This window comes from Myiozetetes cayanensis, unplaced genomic scaffold (genome assembly GCF_022539395.1).
Source record: "Myiozetetes cayanensis isolate MyiCay16 unplaced genomic scaffold, myiCay2020 scf442, whole genome shotgun sequence".
NCBI lineage: Eukaryota > Metazoa > Chordata > Aves > Passeriformes > Tyrannidae > Myiozetetes > Myiozetetes cayanensis.
Window position 1 is genome coordinate 10,270 of NW_026087679.1, and position 17,789 is coordinate 28,058.

The 17,789-nt window shown below is 58.5% G+C and overlaps 1 protein-coding gene across 1 annotated transcript; it reads left to right on the forward strand.

Moving 5' to 3' along the window:
- The first annotated feature begins 5,812 nt into the window (after window positions 1–5,812).
- Window positions 5,813–14,895, forward strand: LOC126648130 (RNA-binding protein MEX3D-like). The gene is made up of 3 exons (XM_050330835.1): window positions 5,813–5,954; window positions 6,101–7,168; window positions 13,015–14,895. Exons 1-3 carry the CDS (start codon window positions 5,813–5,815, stop codon window positions 14,604–14,606), a joined length of 2,802 nt encoding a protein of 933 aa, XP_050186792.1. The 3' UTR covers window positions 14,607–14,895.
- The last annotated feature ends 2,894 nt before the right edge of the window (window positions 14,896–17,789 follow it).

Consider the following 17,789-nt stretch of genomic DNA (forward strand, 5'->3'; position numbering starts at 1 on the left):
AGGACAGGGATCCAGATCCAGGTCCAGAGCCAGATCCAGGAACCAAATCCAGGTCCAGGAACCAAGACAGGGATCCAGATCCAGATGAAGGAACCCAATCCAGGAGTCAGATTGAGATCCAGGACCTATTCCAGGTTCAGGAACCAAATCCAGGAACCAGATCCAGGTCCAGGTCAAGATCCAGGTCCAGATCCAGATCCAGGAACCAGATCTGGGTCCAGGAACCAAATCCAGGACCAGGAACCAAATCCAGGTCCCAAACCAGGACAAGGATCCAGGTCCAGATCCAGGAACCAAATCCAGGTCCAGGAACCAAATCCAGGACCCAGATCCAGATCCAGGAACCAAATCCAGGACCCAGATCCAGGTTCAGGTCCAGGAACCAAATCCAGGACCCAGATCCAGATCCAGGACCTAATCCAGGTCCAGGAACCAAATCCAGGTCCAGGAACCAAATCAGAGCCAGGAGCAGATCCAGGAACCAAATCCAGGTCCAGATCCAGGTCCAGGAACCAAATCCAGGTCCAGGAACCAAATCCAGGTCCAGGAACCAAATCCAGGTCCAGGAACCAAATCCAGGTCCAGGAACCAAATCCAGGTCCAGATCCAGGTCCAGGAACCAAATCCAGGTCCAGGAGCAGATCCAGGAGCCAGATCCAGGTCCAGGAACCAAATCCAGGAGCCAGATCCATGTTCAGGACAGGGATCCAGATCCAGATCTAGGTCCAGATCCAGGACCTAATCCAGATTCTGGAACCAAATCAAGGTCCAGGAAACAAATCCAGATCCAGGACAGGGATCCAGGTCCAAATCCAGGAGTCAGAGTCAGGACAGGGATCCAGATCCAGGAGCCAATCCAGGTCCAGGAAACAAGTCCAGGAGCCAGATCCAGGAGACAGATCCAGATCCAGGACAGGGATCCAGATCCAGATCCAGGAACCAAATCCAGGAGTCAGATCCAGATCCAGGACCTAATCCAGGTCCAGGAACCAAATCCAGGTCCAGGAACCAAATCCAGGTCCAGGAACCAAATCCAGGTCCAGGAACCAAATCCAGGTCCAGGAATCAAATCCAGGACCAGTATCCAGGAGCCATCTCCAGATCCAGGTCCAGGTCCAGGAACCAAATCCAGGTCCAGGAACCAAATCCAGGTCCAGGAACCAAATCCAGGTCCAGATCCAGGACCAGGAACCAAATCCAGATCCAGGAACCAAATCCAGGTCCAGGAACCAAATCCAGGTCCCAGGAGCAGATCCAGGTCCAGGATCCAGGAGCCAGATCCAGATCCAGGACAGGGATCCAGGTTCAGGTCCAGGAACCAAATCCAGGTCCAGGAACCAAATCCAGGTCCAGATCCAGATCCAGGATCCAAATCAAGGTCCAGGAACCAAATCCAGGTCCAGGAACCAAATCCAAGTCCAGGAACCAAATCCAGGTCCAGGAACCAAATCCAAGTCCAGGAGTAGATCCAGGAACCAGATCTGGGTCCAGATCCAGGACAGGAATCCAGGTCCAGGTCTGGGTCCAAATCCAGATCCAGGAACCAAATCCAGGTCCAGGAACCAAGTCCAGGAACCAAATCCTGGTCCAGGATCCAGATCCAGGACCTAATCCAGGAGTCAGAGTCAATGCAGGGATCCAGATCCAGGACAGGGATCCAGGAGCAAATCCAGGAGCCAGATCCAGATCCAGGACCAAATCCAGGTCCAGGAACCAGATCCAGGACCCAGATCCAGGTTCAGGACAGGGATCCAAGTCCAGATCCAGGAACCAAATCCAGGTCCAGGAACCAAATCCAGGAACCAAATCCAGGTCCAGGAGACAGATCCAGGACCTAATCCAGGAGTCAGAGTCAATGCAGGGATCCAGATCCAGGACAGGGATCCAGGAGCCAGATCCGGGAGCCAGATCCTGATCCAGGAACCAGATCCAGGAACCAAATCCAGGAGTCAGATCCAGATCCAGGACCTGGAACCAAATCCAGGTCCAGGAATCAAATCCAGGTCCAGGAACCAAATCCAGGTCCAGGACAGGGATCCAGATCCAGGATCCAAATCCAGGAGCCAGATCCAGATCCAGGACCTAATCCAGGTCCAGGAACCAGATCCAGGTCCAGGTCTGGGTCCAGATCCAGATCCAGGAGCAAGATCCAGGTCCAGGAACCAAATCCAGGTCCAGATCCAGATCCAGGAACCAAATCCAGGTCCAGGAACCAAATCCAGGTCCAGGAACCAAATCCAGGTCCAGGAACCAAATCCAGGTCCAGGAGTAGATCCAGGAGCCAGATCTGGGTCCGGATCCAGGACAGGAATCCAGGTCCAGGTCTGGGTCCAAATCCAGGTCCAGGAACCAAAATCAGGTCCAGGAATCAAATCCAGGAGCCAGATCCAGGAGTCAGATCCAGATCCAGGAACCAAATCCAAGTCCAGGAACCAAATTCAGGTCCAGGACAAGGAGATCTGATCCATTTTTGGGTGGATTTGCTCCATTTTGGGTGGATTTGTTCCATTTTTGGGTCGATTTACTCCCATTTTGGGTTGATTTGCTCCATTTTTGAGTCGATTTTTTCCATTTTTGGGTCAATTTGCTCCATTTTGGGGTCGATTTGCTCCATTTTTAGGTCAATTTGCTCCATTTTTGGGTCGATTTGCTCCATTTTTGGGTCGATTTGACCCATTTTTGGGTCAATCTGCTCCTTTTTTGGGTCAATTTGCTCCATTTTTGGGTCGATTTGCTCCATTTTTGGGTCGATTTGCTCCATTTTTGGGTCGATTTGCTCCATTTTTGGGTCAATTTGCTCCATTTTTGGGTCAATTTGCTCCATTTTTGGGTCAATTGATCCATTTTTGGGTCAATTTGCTCCATTTTTGGGTCGATTTGCTCCATTTTTGGGTCGATTTGCTCCATTTTTGGGTTGATTTGCTCCATTTTTGGGTCGATTTGCTCCATTTTTGGGTCGATTTGCTCCATTTTTGGGTCGATTTCCTTCATTTTTGGGTCGATTTGCTCCATTTTTGGGTCGATCTGATCCATTTTTGGGTCAATTTGCTACATTTTTGGCTCAATTTGCTCCATTTTTGAGTCGATTTTTTCCATTTTTGGGCCAATTTGCTCCATTTTTGGGTCGATTTGCTCCATTTTTGGGTCTATTTCATCCATTTTTGGGTCGATTTGTTCCATTTTTGGGTCAATTTGACTCATTTTGGGTCAATTTACTCCTGTTTTGGGTCAATCCACTTCATTTTTGGGTCAATTTGCTCCATTTTTGGGTCGATTTGCTCCATTTTTGGGTCAATTTGCTCCATTTTTGGGGCGATTTGCTCCATTTTTGGACCAATCTGCTCCATTTTTAGGTCAATTTCATCCATTTTTGGGTCAATTTTCTCCATTTTTGGGTCGATTTGCTCCATTTTTGGGTCGATTTGCTCCATTTTGGGTTGATTTGCTCCATTTTTGGGTCGATTTGCTCCATTTTTGGTCGATTTTCTCCATTTTTGGGTTGATCTGATCCATTTTTGGGTCAATTTGCTCCATTTTTGGGTCAATTTGCTCCATTTTTGGGTCGATTTGCTCCATTTTTGGGTCGATTTGCTCCATTTTTGTGTCGATTTTCTCCATTTTTGGGTCGATTTGCTCCATTTTTGGGTCTATTTCATCCATTTTTGGGTCAATCTTCTTTATTTTTGGGTCAATTTGCTCCATTTTTGGGTCGATTTGCTCCATTTTTGGGTCGATTTGCTCCATTTTTGGGTCAATTTGCTCCATTTTTGTGTCGATCTGCTCCATAATTGGGTCGATTTGCTCCATTTTTGGGTGAATTTCATCCATTTTTGGGTCAATTGATTCATTTTTGGGTCGATTTCCTCCATTTTTGGGTCGATTTGCTCCATTTTTGGGTCAATTTGACCCATTTTGGGTCAATTTGCTCCATTTTTGGGTCGATCTGCTCCATTTTTGGGTCGATTTGCTCCATTTTTGGGTCGATTTCCTCCATTTTTGGGTCGATTTGCTCCATTTTTGGGTCTATTTGCTCCATTTTGGTCGATTCTCATTTTGGTCGATTTGCTCCATTTTTGGGTCGATTTCTCATTTCTAGTCATTTGCTCCATTTTGGGTCGATTTGCTCCATTTTTGGGTCAATTTGCTCCATTTTTGGGTCAATTTGCTCCATTTTTGGGTCGATTTCCTCCATTTTTGGGTCGATTTGCTCCATTTTTGGGTCTATTTGCTCCATTTTTGGGTCAATTTGCTCCATTTTTGGGTCGATTTGCATCCATTTTTGGGTCAATTTGCTCCATTTTTGGGTCAATTTGCTCCATTTTTGGGTCAATTGATCCATTTTTGGGTCAATTTGCTCCATTTTTGGGTCGATTTGCTCCATTTTTGGGTCAATTTGCTCCATTTTTGGGTCGATTTGCTCCATTTTTGGGTCAATTGATTCCTTTTTGGGTCAATTTCATCCATTTTTGGGTCAATTTGTTCCATTTTTGGGTTGATTTGCTCCATTTTTGGATTGATTTGCTCCATTTTGGGTTGATTTGCTCCATTTTTGGGTCATTTGCTCCATTTTTGGGTCATTTTCCTCCATTTTTGGGTTGATTTGCTCCATTTTTGGGTCGATTTGCTCCATTTTTAGGTCAATCTTTTCCATTTTTGGGTCGATTTGCTCCATTTTTGGGTCAATTTGCTCCATTTTTGGGACGATTTGCTCCATTTTTGGGTCGATTTGCTCCATTTTGAGTCGATTTTCTCCATTTTTGTGTCGATTTGCTCCATTTTTGGGTGGATTTGCTCCATTTTGGGTCAATTTGCTCCATTTTTGGGTCAATTTGCTCCATTTTGGGTCAATTTGCTCCATTTTTGGGCCGATTTCATCCATTTTTGTGTCGATTTGACCCATTTTTGGGTCAATTTGCTCCATTTTTGGGTCAATTTGATCCATTTTGGGGTCAATTTGATCCATTTTGGGGTCGATTTGCTCCATTTTTGGGTCAATTTGACCCATTTTGGGTCAATTTGTTCCATTTTTGGGTCGATTTCATCCATTTTTGGGTCGATTTGCTCCATTTTTGGGTCGATTTGCTCCATTTTTGGGTCAATCTGATCCATTTTTGGGTCGATTTGCTCCATTTTTTGGGTCGATTTGCTCCATTTTTGGGTCAATTTGCTCCATTTTTGGGTCGATTTGTTCCATTTTTGGGTCAATTTGCTCCATTTTTGGGTTGATTTGCTCCATTTTTGGGTCAATTTGTCCCTTTTTGGGTCAATTTACTCCCATTTTGGGTCGATTTGTTCCATTTTTGGGTCGATTTGCTCCATTTTTGGGTCAATCTGATCCATTTTTGGGTCGATTTGCTCCATTTTTGGGTCATTTTCCTCCATTTTTGGGTCGATTTGCTCCATTTTTGTGTCGATTTGCTCCATTTTTGGGTCGATTTGCTCCATTTTTGGGTCGATTTGCTCCATTTTTGGGTCGATTTTCTCCATTTTTGGGGTCAATTCTTCCCCCTCCCCTTGAGGGAGCTGAGTGGGCGTGGCTTAGCGGCCTCACCCACCCGTCAATCACCCCGAAGCCACGCCCACCTCCCTTTTCCCGCCTGTTTCCCAGGCCACGCCCACCTCTCCGTCCCCACCAATCAGCAGCGAGCATTGATGGGCGTGGTCGCCCCGCCCTCCTCCCCTCAGAGGAGCTCCCGCCATGGGACCGAAAGGGCGCGGCCGCGTCATGGCGGCTCCTCAGCCTTAAAATAACCCCAAAAACCCCCAAAACCGGGACAAACCGGGACAAAACAAGAAGGGAGCGACCCCCGCCATGCGCAGCGACGCTGATTGTACCGGGAAACCCCCCGTGCCGCGCCTCCCGCCGCTGGTGCTGCTGCGGCGGAGCCTGGCGGGGCTGGGGCTGCGGCACGGCCGGGAGGGTGAGGAGGAGGAGCTGATGGCTCGGGGGGATGGTGGGGATGATGGGGATGATGGGGATGGGGAGGAAAGAGAGGCGGTCTCGGTGGTGCCGCTGCCGGGGTTGGAGGGGTCGGTGGGGGCCGCGCTGCTCGCGGGAGGAGCCGGATCGACCGATCGATCGGGGTCTGGAATCGGGCAGGGATCGGCACCGGAGTCGGGGCTGGAATCGGGGTCGGCACCGGGATCGGGGCTGGAATCGGGGCAAGGATCGGGGCTGGAATCGGAGTCGGCACCGGGATCGGCACCGGGATCGGGGCCGGAGCCGGGATCGGGACCGGGGTTGGCGCCGGGATCGGGGCTGGAATCGACACCGGAATCGGGGCAAGGATCGGGGCTGGAATCGGGATCGGCACCGGGATCAGGGCCGGGATCGGGACCGGCATCGACACCGGGATTAGGGCCGGGATCGGGACCGGGTTCGACACCGGGATCAGGACCGGCATCGGGATCGGGACCGGGATTGGCGCCGGGATCGGGGCTGGAATCGGGACCAGGATCGGCATCGACACCGGGATCGGCACCGGGATCGGGGCTGGAATCGGGACTGAAATCGGCACCAGGATCGGGATCGACACCGGAATCGGCACCGGGATCAGGACCGGCATCGGGACCGGCATCGACACCGGGATCGGGGCTGGAATCGGGACCGGGATCAGGATCGGGACTGACACCGGGATCGGGGCTGGAATCGGGACCAGGATCGGCATCGACACCGGGATCGGCACCGGGATCGGGACCGGCATCGACACCGGGATCGGCACCGGGATCGGGCTGAATCGACTGAAATCGGCACCAGGATCGGGATCGACACCGGCATCGACACCGGGATCAGGACCGGCATCGACACCGGGATCGGCACCGGGATCGGGGCTGGAATCGGGACTGAGATCGGCACCGGGATCAGGATCGGGACCGGCATCGACACCGGGATCGGCACCGGGATCGGGCTGGAATCGACTGAAATCGCACCAGGATCGATCGACACCGAATCGACACCGGCATCAGGGCCGGATCGGGACCAGGATCGGCATCGACACCGGGATCGACACCGGGATCGGGATCGGGATCGGCACCGGCATCGCCATCGACCCCAGGACCGGGACCGGGGCAGAGGAGGCTTCGCCGCCCCACGACGGGAGCGTCACCACCACCGAGTGCGTGGCCGTGCCCAGCTCCGAGCACGTGGCCGACATCGTGGGGCGCCACGGTGAGTGGGGGCTGTGGGGGTGGAAATGGGGTGGTGGTGGTGGGGCTCATCCCCGAGTGGGGACCTTCCTATTCTTCTTCTCCAGCTCCCCCCGAGTGGGGAGCCTCCTCCTTGTGCCCCTTCTCGAGTGGGGACCCTTCTCCTTCACCCTTCTCGAGTGGGGACCTCCTCCTTCTCCCTTGTGCCCTTCTCGAGTGGGACTCCTCCTCCTCTCCTTCCCTCCTCCTTCTCCCCTTCCCCCTCCTCGAGTGGGGGACCCCCCTCCTTCTCCCCTTCCCCCTCCTCGAGTGGGGACCCCTCCTCTCCTCCCCTCCCCCTCCTCCTTCTCCCTCTTCCCCCTTCTCAAGTGGAGACCCTTCCTTCTCCCCTCCTCTCCTCCTTCTCCCCTTCCTTCCTTCTCGAGTGGGGACCCCCTCCTTCTCCTTCCTTCCCCTCCTCCTTCTCCTCCTTCCCCCTTCCTCCTTCTCCCCTTCCCCCTCCACCTTCTCCCCTTCCCTTCTCGAGTAGGGGACCCTCCTTCTCCTCCTCCTCTTTCCCCCCTCCCTTGTCCCTTCCTCCCTTCTTCTCGAGTGGGGACCCTCCTTCCCTCCTCCTCCCTCTTCCTCCTTCCTCGAGTGGGGACCCCCCTCCTTCTCCCCTTTCCTCCTCCTCCTTGTCCCTTCCTTCCTTCTCGAGTGGGGACCCTCCTCCTCCTTCCCCTTCCCCCCCTCCTTCCCTTCCTCCCCTTCCTCCCCTTCTCCCTCTTCCCCCTCCTTCTCCCCTTCCCCTTCTCGAGTGGGACCCTCCCTCCTTCTCCCTCTTCCTCCTTCCTCCCCTCTTTCCTTCTCCTGCTCGAGGACCCCCTCCTTCCTCCCCTTCCCCCTCCTTCTCCCCTTCCCTCCTTCAGTGGGGACCCCCTCCTTCTCCCTTCCCCCTCCTCCTTCTCCTTCTTGTCCCCTTCTCGAGTGAGGACCCTCCCCTCCTCCTCTTCCTCCTTCCTCCTTCTCCCCTCCCCTTCTCGAGTGGGGACCCTCCCCTCTCTCCTCCTCTCCCTCCACCTTCTCCTTCCCCCTTCTCGGTGGGGACCCTCCCTCCTCTCCCCTCCTCCTCCTCCTCCTCCTCCTTCCTCTCCTTCTCGAGTGGGTACCCCTCTCCTTGTCCTCCCTTCTCGAGTGGGGACCCCTCCTTCTCCCCCCTTCCCCCTCCTCCTTCTCCCCTTCCCCTCCACCTTCTCCCCTTCCCCCTCCTCCTTCTCCCCTTCCCACATCTCGAGTGGGACCCCTCCTTCTCCCCCTTCCCCCTCCTCCTTCTCCCCTTCCCCTCCTCGAGTGGGACCCTCTTTCTCCCCGCACCCTCCCTCCCCTCCCCTCCCTCTTCCCGGAGTAGGGACCTCCTCCTTCTCTCCTTCCAACTCCCTCTCCTTCCCCCTCCTTCTCCTTCCCCCTCCACCTTCTCCTCCCCTCTTCTCGAGTGGGGACCCTCCTTCCTTCTCCCCCCTTCCCTCTCCTTGTCCCCTCCCCTTCTCAGTGGGGACCCCACCTTCTCCCCTTCCCCTCCTCCTTTCCCTCTTCTCGAGTGGGGACCCCCTCCTTCTCCCCTCTCCCCTCCTCCTTCTCCCCTCCCCTTTCTCGAGTGGGACCCTCCCCTTCTCCCCTTCCCCCTCTTCCTTCTCCCCTCCCCCTTCTCGGAGTGGGGACCCCCCTCCTCTCCCTGCCCTCAATGTGGGGACCCCTCTCCTCTTGTCCCCCCTTCTCAGTGGGGACCCCTTCCTTCTCCCTTCCCCTCTCCTTGTCCCCTCTTCTCGAGTGGGGACCCCTCCTTCTCCCCTTCCCCCCTCCTTCTCCCCCTTCCCCCTCCTTGTCCCCTCCCCTTCTCGAGTGGGGACCCTCCTCCTCCTCCTCTGGTGTCTCCCTCATCCCCACCGCTTTATTCCCCTGGGTTTGTTTTTTGGGGAGGGGTTTTTGTTTGTTCCCTCCCCATCCTCCCACCCCCACCCGTGAACGTGGAAGGAAACGGGAGATGAGGGAAATAAAAAAAACACCCCAAAAAAAGCCAGGATTGCCACCCGGGAAAGAGAAATCCCAACCCCCTGGGGTTTCAAGGCCGCCCTGATTGTTGCCCGGCTGGTTCCTGATTGTTTGGGGCTCGTCCCGGCCGGGAACGAGGTGATAATTAATTCACGGCAGGAGGAGATAATTAATTCACGGCAGGAGGAGATAATAATTAATTAATTCACGGCAAAAACCCAAGGACTTGGCTTCTCCTGTCCCAGACGTGGTCTGGGCTCGGCCTGGGGGGCCGTGGGAAGGGGGGGAAGGGGAGGGAGGGAATTTTGGGTGCGAAGGGAAGCGAGGAGAGAGGAGGGGGAGGAATCCCTTCCCTCCCCTCCCCGGGCTTCAAAGCCCTCCTGCAGATGGAACCGTTCTCTTTTAATTAGGGTTTGTTGTTTAGGGTTTATTCATGGGCTTGTTCCCGTCCCCTGGGGGCAGGGGATCAGGGGATCTGGGGATCTGGGGATCTGGGGATCTGGGGATCAGGGGATGGGATCAGGGATGGGATCAGGGATCGGATCTGGGGATCAGGGGATGGGATGAGGGATCCGGGGATCAGGGATGGGATCAGGGATCAGGGATCAGGGATGGGATCAGGGATGGGATCGGGATCAGGGATGGGATCAGGGATGGGATCAGGGGATCAGGGGATGGGATCAGGGGATGGGATCGGGGGATCAGGGGATGGGATCAGGGGATGGCATCAGGGCAGAGGATCAGGGGATCAGGGGATGGGATCAGGGGATCAGGGATGGGATCAGGGGAATTAATGACCTTGGGTCTGAATTGGTGAGGGTCTGGAGTTAATTAATTAACTGGGCTGTAGATTGGGGAGGGTCTGGAGCTCCCATCCCAGACTGACCCAGCTCCCATCCCATGCTGACCCCTCGTGTGTTCCCCTCCCAGGGTGCAGGATCAGGGCTCTGTGTGCCCAGCTCCCCTCCCACACTGACCCAGCCCCCATCCCACACTAACCCCTCATTTGTTCCCCTCCCAGGGTGCCGGATCAATGCTCTGTGTGCCCAGCTCCCATCCCACACTAACCCAGCTCCCCTCCCACACTAACCCAGCTCCCATCCCACACTAACCCAGCTCCCATCCCACACTGACCCAGCTCCCATCCCACACTAACCCAGCTCCCATCCCACACTAACCCAGCTCCCATCCACACTAACCCAGCTCCTCCCACACTAACCCATTGTGCTCCCATCCCACACTAACCCAGCTCCCATCCCACACTAACAGCTCCCATCCCACACTAACCCAGCTCCCATCCCACACTAACCCAGCTCCCATCCCACACTAACCCAGCTCCCATCCCACACTGACCCATTGTGCTCCCATCCCACACTAACCCAGCTCCCCTCCCACACTAACCCAGCTCCCATCCCACACTAACCCAGCTCCCATCCCACACTAACCCAGCCCTCCCACACCAACCCAGCTCCCATCCCACACTAACCCAGCTCCCATCCCACACTGACCCAGCTCCCATCCCACACTAACCCAGCTCCCATCCCACACTAACCCAGCTCCCATCCCACCTCAGCTCCCATCCACACTAACCCAGCTCCCATCCCACACTAACCCATTGTGCTCCCATCCCACACTGACCCAGCTCCCATCCCACACTAACCCAGCTCCATCCCACACTAACCCAGCTCCATCCACACTGACCCATTGTCTCATCACCAACCCGGCTCCTCCACACTAACCCAGCTCCCATCCCACACTAACCCAGCTCCCATCCCACACTAACCCAGCTCCCATCCCACACTAACCCAGCTCCCATCCCACACTAACCCAGCTCCCATCCCACACTAACCCAGCTCCCATCCCACACTAACCCAGCTCCCATCCCACACTAACCCATTGTGCTCCCATCCCACACTAACCCAGCTCCCATCCCACACTAACCCAGCTCCCATCCCACACTAACCCAGCTCCCATCCCACACTAACCCAGCTCCCATCCCACACTAACCCAGCTCCCATCCCACACTAACCCATTGTGCTCCCATCCCACACTAACCCAGCTCCCATCCCACACTAACCCAGCTCCCATCCCACACTAACCCAGCTCCCATCCCACACTGACCCAGCTCCCATCCCACACTAACCCAGCTCCCATCCCACACTAACCCAGCTCCCATCCCACACTAACCCAGCTCCCATCCCACACTAACCCAGCTCCCATCCCACACTAACCCAGCTCCCATCCCACACTAACCCATTGTGCTCCCCTCCCACACTGACCCAGCTCCCATCCCACACTAACCCAGCTCCCATCCCACACTAACCCAGCTCCCATCCCACACTGACCCAGCTCCCATCCCACACTAACCCAGCTCCCATCCCACACTAACCCAGCTCCCATCCCACACTAACCCAGCTCCCATCCCACACTAACCCAGCTCCCATCCCACACTAACCCAGCTCCCATCCCACACTAACCCAGCCCCATCCCACACCCAGCCCCATCCCACACTAACCCAGCTCCCATCCCACACTGACCCAGCTCCCATCCCACACTAACCCAGCTCCCATCCCACACTGACCCAGCTCCCATCCCACACTAACCCAGCTCCCATCCCACACTAACCCAGCTCCCATCCCACACTAACCCAGCTCCCATCCCACACTAACCCAGCTCCCATCCCACACTAACCCAGCTCCCATCCCACACTCTAGCTCATCCCAGCTAACCCAGCTCCCTCCACACTAACCCAGCTCCCATCCACATAACCCAGCTCCTCCCACACTGACCCAGCTCCCATCCCACACTAACCCAGCTCCCATCCCACACTAACCCAGCTCCCATCCCACACTAACCCAGCTCCCATCCCACACTAACCCAGCTCCATCCACACTAACCCAGCTCCCATCCCACACTAACCCAGCTCCCATCCCACTACCAGCTCCCATCCCACACTGACCCATTGTGCTCCCATCCCACACTAACCCAGCTCCCATCCCACACTAACCCAGCTCCCATCCCACACTAACCCAGCTCCCATCCCACACTCAGCCCAGCTCCCATCCCACACTAACCCAGCTCCTCCCACTAACCCATTGTGCTCCCATCCCACACTAACCCAGCTCCCATCCCACACTAACCCAGCTCCCATCCCACACTAACCCAGCTCCCATCCCACACTAACCCAGCTCCCATCCCACCCTAACCCAGCTCCCATCCCACACTAACCCAGCTCCCATCCCACACTAACCCAGCTCCCATCCCACACTGACCCATTGTGCTCCCATCCCACACTAACCCAGCTCCCATCCCACACTAACCCAGCTCCCATCCCACACTAACCCATTGTGCTCCCATCCCACACTAACCCAGCTCCCCTCCCACACTAACCCAGCTCCCATCCCACACTGACCCAGCTCCCATCCCACACTAACCCAGCTCCCATCCCACACTGACCCAGCTCCCATCCCACACTGACCCAGCTCCCATCCCACACTGACCCAGCTCCCATCCCACACTAACCCCTCGTGTATCTCCCCCCCAGGTTGCCGGATCAAGGCCCTGCGTGCCCAGCTCCCCTCCCACACTAACCCCTCATTATCTCTCCCCCCCCAGGTTGCCGGATCAAGGCTCTGTGTGCCCAGCTCCCCTCCCACACTAACCCAGCTCCCCATCCCACACTAACCCATTATCTCTCCCCCCCAGGTTGCCAGATCAATGCTCTGTGTGCCCAGCTCCCCTCCCACACTAACCCATTATCTCCCCCCCCAGGTTGCCGGATCAAGGCTCTGCGTGCCCAGCTCCCCTCCCACACTGACCCCTCATTTGTTCCCCCCGCAGGTTGCCGGATCAAGGCGCTGCGCTCCCGCACCAACACGCGCATCCGCACGCCGCAGCGCGGGGAGGAGCCGGTGTTCGTGGTGTCGGGCCGGCCGGAGGACGTGGCTGCGGCGCGCTGGGAGATCGGGGCCGTGGCCCAGCGCTTCTCGGTGCTGCGGGCGCTGCAGGAGCGGGCGCGGCGCGGGCTGCCCGGGCGCACCACGGCGCGGCTGCGGGTGCCCTGCTGCGCCGTGGGGCTGGTGGTGGGGCCGCGGGGCGCCACGGTGCGCCTCATCCAGCGCCGCACCCGCACCTGCATCGTGACGCCGCGCCGGCACGGCGAGCCCGTCTTCGAGGTGACGGGCGCGCCCCGCGACGTGGAGCAGGCGCGCAGGGAGATCGTGGCGCACATCGCCGCCCGCACCGGCGCCCTGCTGGACCTGCGGCACGGCGACGCCTGCCCCGGCGCCTGCGCCCTGCCCGCGCGGCCCGGGGGGCTCGGCGGCCCCGGGGGCGACGGCAACAGCTCACCGGGCAGCGGCTCCACCGACTCCCTCCGGGCCGAGCTCGGCCCCTCCTGGTGCGGGGAAGAGCCGGCCCTTGAGCGCCTCGCCTACGACCCCCTGCCCGCCCTCACACGGAGCATCTGGGCTCCCCTCGAGCCCCTGAGCCTCGGCAGCCGCCCCCCCACGCCCTGCCTGTCGCCCCCCTTCCCCCAGAGCCTGGAGCCGGGCTGGGGGCTGCCCCTCTGCACCCCCGCCTTCTCCACCAGCACCGACAGCCGCTGCTCCTCCGACGGCCGCTCCTCATCCTCGGCCAGCTCGCCCCTGGAGGGTCAGTACCACCTTGACAGCTGTTCCTCATCCTCAGCCAGCTCACCCCTGGAGGGTCAGTGCCACCTTGACAGCTGTTCCTCATCCTCAACCAGCTCGCCCCTGGAGGGTCAGTGCCACCTTGACAGCCGCTCCTCATCCTCGGCCAGCCCGCCCCTGGAGGGTCAGCACCACCTTGACAGCCGCTCCTCATCCTCAGCCAGCCACAGCTCCTCAGCCAGCTCGCCCCTGGAGGGTCAGCACCACCTTGACAACTGTTCCTCAACCAGCTCACCCCTGGAGGGTCAGTGCCACCTCAACAGCCGCTCCTCATCCTCGGCCAGCTCGCCCCTGGAGGGTCAGCACCACCTCGACAGCCGCTCCTCATCCTCGGCCAGCTCGCCCCTGGAGGGTCAGTGCCACCTTGACAGCTGCTCCTCAACCAGCCCACCCCTGGAGGGTCAGTGCCACCTTGACAGCCACTCCTCATCCTCGGCCAGCTCGCCCCTGGAGGGTCAGTGCCACCTTGACAGCTGCTCCTCATCCTCGGCCAGCCACAGCTCCTCGGCCAGCTCGCCCCTGAAGGGTCAGTGCCACCTTGACAACTGTTCCTCAACCAGCTCGCCCCTGGAGGGTCAGCACTACCTCGACAGCTGCTCCTCATCCTCATCCAGCCCACCCCTGGAGGGTCAGCACCACCTGGAGTGCGTGCTCTGCTCCGACAGTGATGCGGTGACCGCCTTCGTGCCCTGCGGGCACAGCCTGTTCTGCATGGACTGCACCAGCAGGGTCTGCCAGTGAGACCCGCCCGCCTGCCCCTGTGCCAGGCCACTGTCACACAGGCTGTCCACAGCCACTCATAGGCCAGGCCACCGGCACACAGGCTGTCCAGATACGCTCGTAGTGCCACGCCACTGTCACACAGGCTGTCCACAGCCACTCGTAGGGGCCACGCCACCGGCACACAGGTCATCCACAGCCACTCATAGGCCAGGCCACCGGCACACAGGCTGTCCAGATACGCTCGTAGTGCCACGCCACTGTCACACAGGCTGTCCACAGCCACTCGTAGGCACCGTGTGCCAGGTCACCGTCACCCAGCCCATCCAGATCTGCTCGTAGTGCAAGGACCCTCTGTGTCACCCAGCCCATCCAGATCTGCTCCTCAGGGACCCTCTGTGTCACCCAGCCCATCCAGATCTGCTCCTCAGGGACCCTCTGTGTCACCCAGCCCATCCAGATCTGCTCCTCAGGGACCCTCCGTGTCACCCAGCCCATCCAGATCTGCTCATGGGACACCCTCTGTGTCACCCAGCCCATCCAGATCTGCTCATGGGGCACCCTCCGTGTCACCCAGCCCATCCAGATCTGCTCCTCAGGGACCCTCCGTGTCACCCAGCCCATCCGGATCTGCTCCTCAGGGACCCTCTGTGTCACCCAGCCCATCCAGATCTACTCATGGGACACCCTCCGTGTCACCCAGCCCATCCAGATCTGCTCATGGGGCACCCTCCGTGTCACCCAGCCCATCCAGATCCGCTCCTCAGGGACCCTCCGTGTCACCCAGCCCATCCGGATCTGCTCCTCAGGGACCCTCTGTGTCACCCAGCCCATCCAGATCTACTCATGGGACACCCTCTGTGTCACCCAGCCCATCCAGATCTGCTCATGGGACACCCTCCGTGTCACCCAGCCCATCCAGATCTGCTCCTCAGGGACCCTCTGTGTCACCCAGCCCATCCAGATCTGCTCCTCAGGGACCCTCCGTGTCACCCAGCCCATCCAGATCTGCTCATGGGACACCCTCCGTGTCACCCAGCCCATCTGGATCTGCTCCTCAGGGACCCTCTGTGTCACCCAGCCCATCCAGATCTGCTCCTCAGGGACCCTCTGTGTCACCCAGCCCATCCAGATCTACTCATGGGACACCCTCTGTGTCACCCAGCCCATCCAGATCTGCTCATGGGACACCCTCCGTGTCACCCAGCCCATCCAGATCTGCTCCTCAGGGACCCTCTGTGTCACCCAGCCCATCCAGATCTGCTCCTCAGGGACCCTCTGTGTCACCCAGCCCATCCAGATCTGCTCCTCAGGGACCCTCCGTGTCACCCAGCCCATCCAGATCTGCTCATGGGACACCCTCTGTGTCACCCAGCCCATCCAGATCTGCTCCTCAGGGACCCTCTGTGTCACCCAGCCCATCCGGATCTGCTCATGGGACACCCTCTGTGTCACCCAGCCCATCCAGATCTGCTCATGGGGCACCCTCTGTGTCACCCAGCCCATCCAGATCTGCTCATGGGACACCCTCTGTGTCACCCAGCCCATCCAGATCTGCTCCTCAGGGACCCTCCGTGTCACCCAGCCCATCCAGATCTGCTCCTCAGGGACCCTCCGTGTCACCCAGCCCATCCAGAGCTGCTCCTCAGGGACCCTCCGTGTCACCCAGCCCATCCAGATCTGCTCCTCAGGGACCCTCTGTGTCACCCAGCCCATCCAGATCTGCTCCTCAGGACCCTCCAGTGTCACCCAGCCCATCCAGATCTGCTCATGGGGCACCCTCTGTGTCACCCAGCCCATCAGATCTGCTCCTCAGGGACCCTCTGCTGTCACCCAGCCCATCCAGATCTGCTCATGGACCCCTCTGTCACCCAGCCCATCCAGACTGCTCTGGGACCCTCTGTGCCAGCCCATCCAGATCTGCTCATGGGGCACCCTCCGTGTCACCCAGCCCATCCAGATCTGCTCATGGGACACCCTCTGTGTCACCCAGCCCATCCAGATCTGCTCCTCAGGGACCCTCTGTGTCACCCAGCCCATCCAGATCTGCTCCTCAGGGACCCTCCGTGTCACCCAGCCCATCCAGATCTGCTCCTCAGGGACCCTCCGTGTCACCCAGCCCATCCAGATCTGCTCCTCAGGGACCCTCTGTGTCACCCAGCCCATCCAGATCTGCTCATGGGAGCACCCTCTGTGTCACTCCAGCCCATCCAGATCTGCTCATGGGACACCTCTGCGTCACCCAGCCCATCCAGATCTGCTCCTCAGGACCCTCTGTGTCACCCAGCCCATCCAGATCTGCTCCTCAGGGACCCTCCGTGTCACCCAGCCCATCCAGATCTGCTCATGGGGCACCCTCTGTGTCACCCAGCCCATCTGGATCTGCTCCTCAGGGACCCTCTGTGTCACCCAGCCCATCCAGATCTGCTCATGGGGCACCCTCTGTGTCACCCAGCCCATCCAGATCTGCTCATGGGACACCCTCTGTGTCACCCAGCCCATCCAGATCTGCTCATGGGACACCCTCCGTGTCACCCAGCCCATCCAGATCTGCTCATGGGACACCCTCCGTGTCACCCAGCCCATCCAGATCTGCTCCTCAGGGACCCTCTGTGTCACCCAGCCCATCCAGATCCGCTCCTCAGGGACCCTCCGTGTCACCCAGCCCATCCAGATCCGCTCCTCAGGGACCCTCCGTGTCACCCAGCCCATCCAGATCTGCTCATGGGGCACCCTCTGTGTCACCCAGCCCATCTGGATCTGCTCCTCAGGGACCCTCCGTGTCACCCAGCCCATCCAGCCCCCATCGCAGGTGCCGGGACTGTCCTGCCGGGCTGCCCCGTGTCTGTCCGTGCCCCCCCGTGTCTGTCCATGCTGTCCTGTGTCCGTGGTGCCCCCGTGTCCGTGCCCCCCCGTGTCCGTGCTGCCCCCGTGTCCGTGCTGCCCCCGTGTCCGTGCTGCCCCCGTGGGCAGCTCCTGCCCCCGCAGACCCCCAGGGAGGCCCTGCCCGGCTCGGGGTGCGCGGGGCGGGAGTTGTGCCCGGCAGGGACACGCCCGGCTGGGCTCTGTGGCAGGGCAGGGCTCAAACCAACCAACAACAAAGGAGGGAACAGAACACCCCGGGTGCTCCTCCCGCAGAACAAACACCCCGGGTGCTCCTCCTGCAGAGCGGTCCCCGGGAGCGCTCCCGGTCTGCCCAGGGGG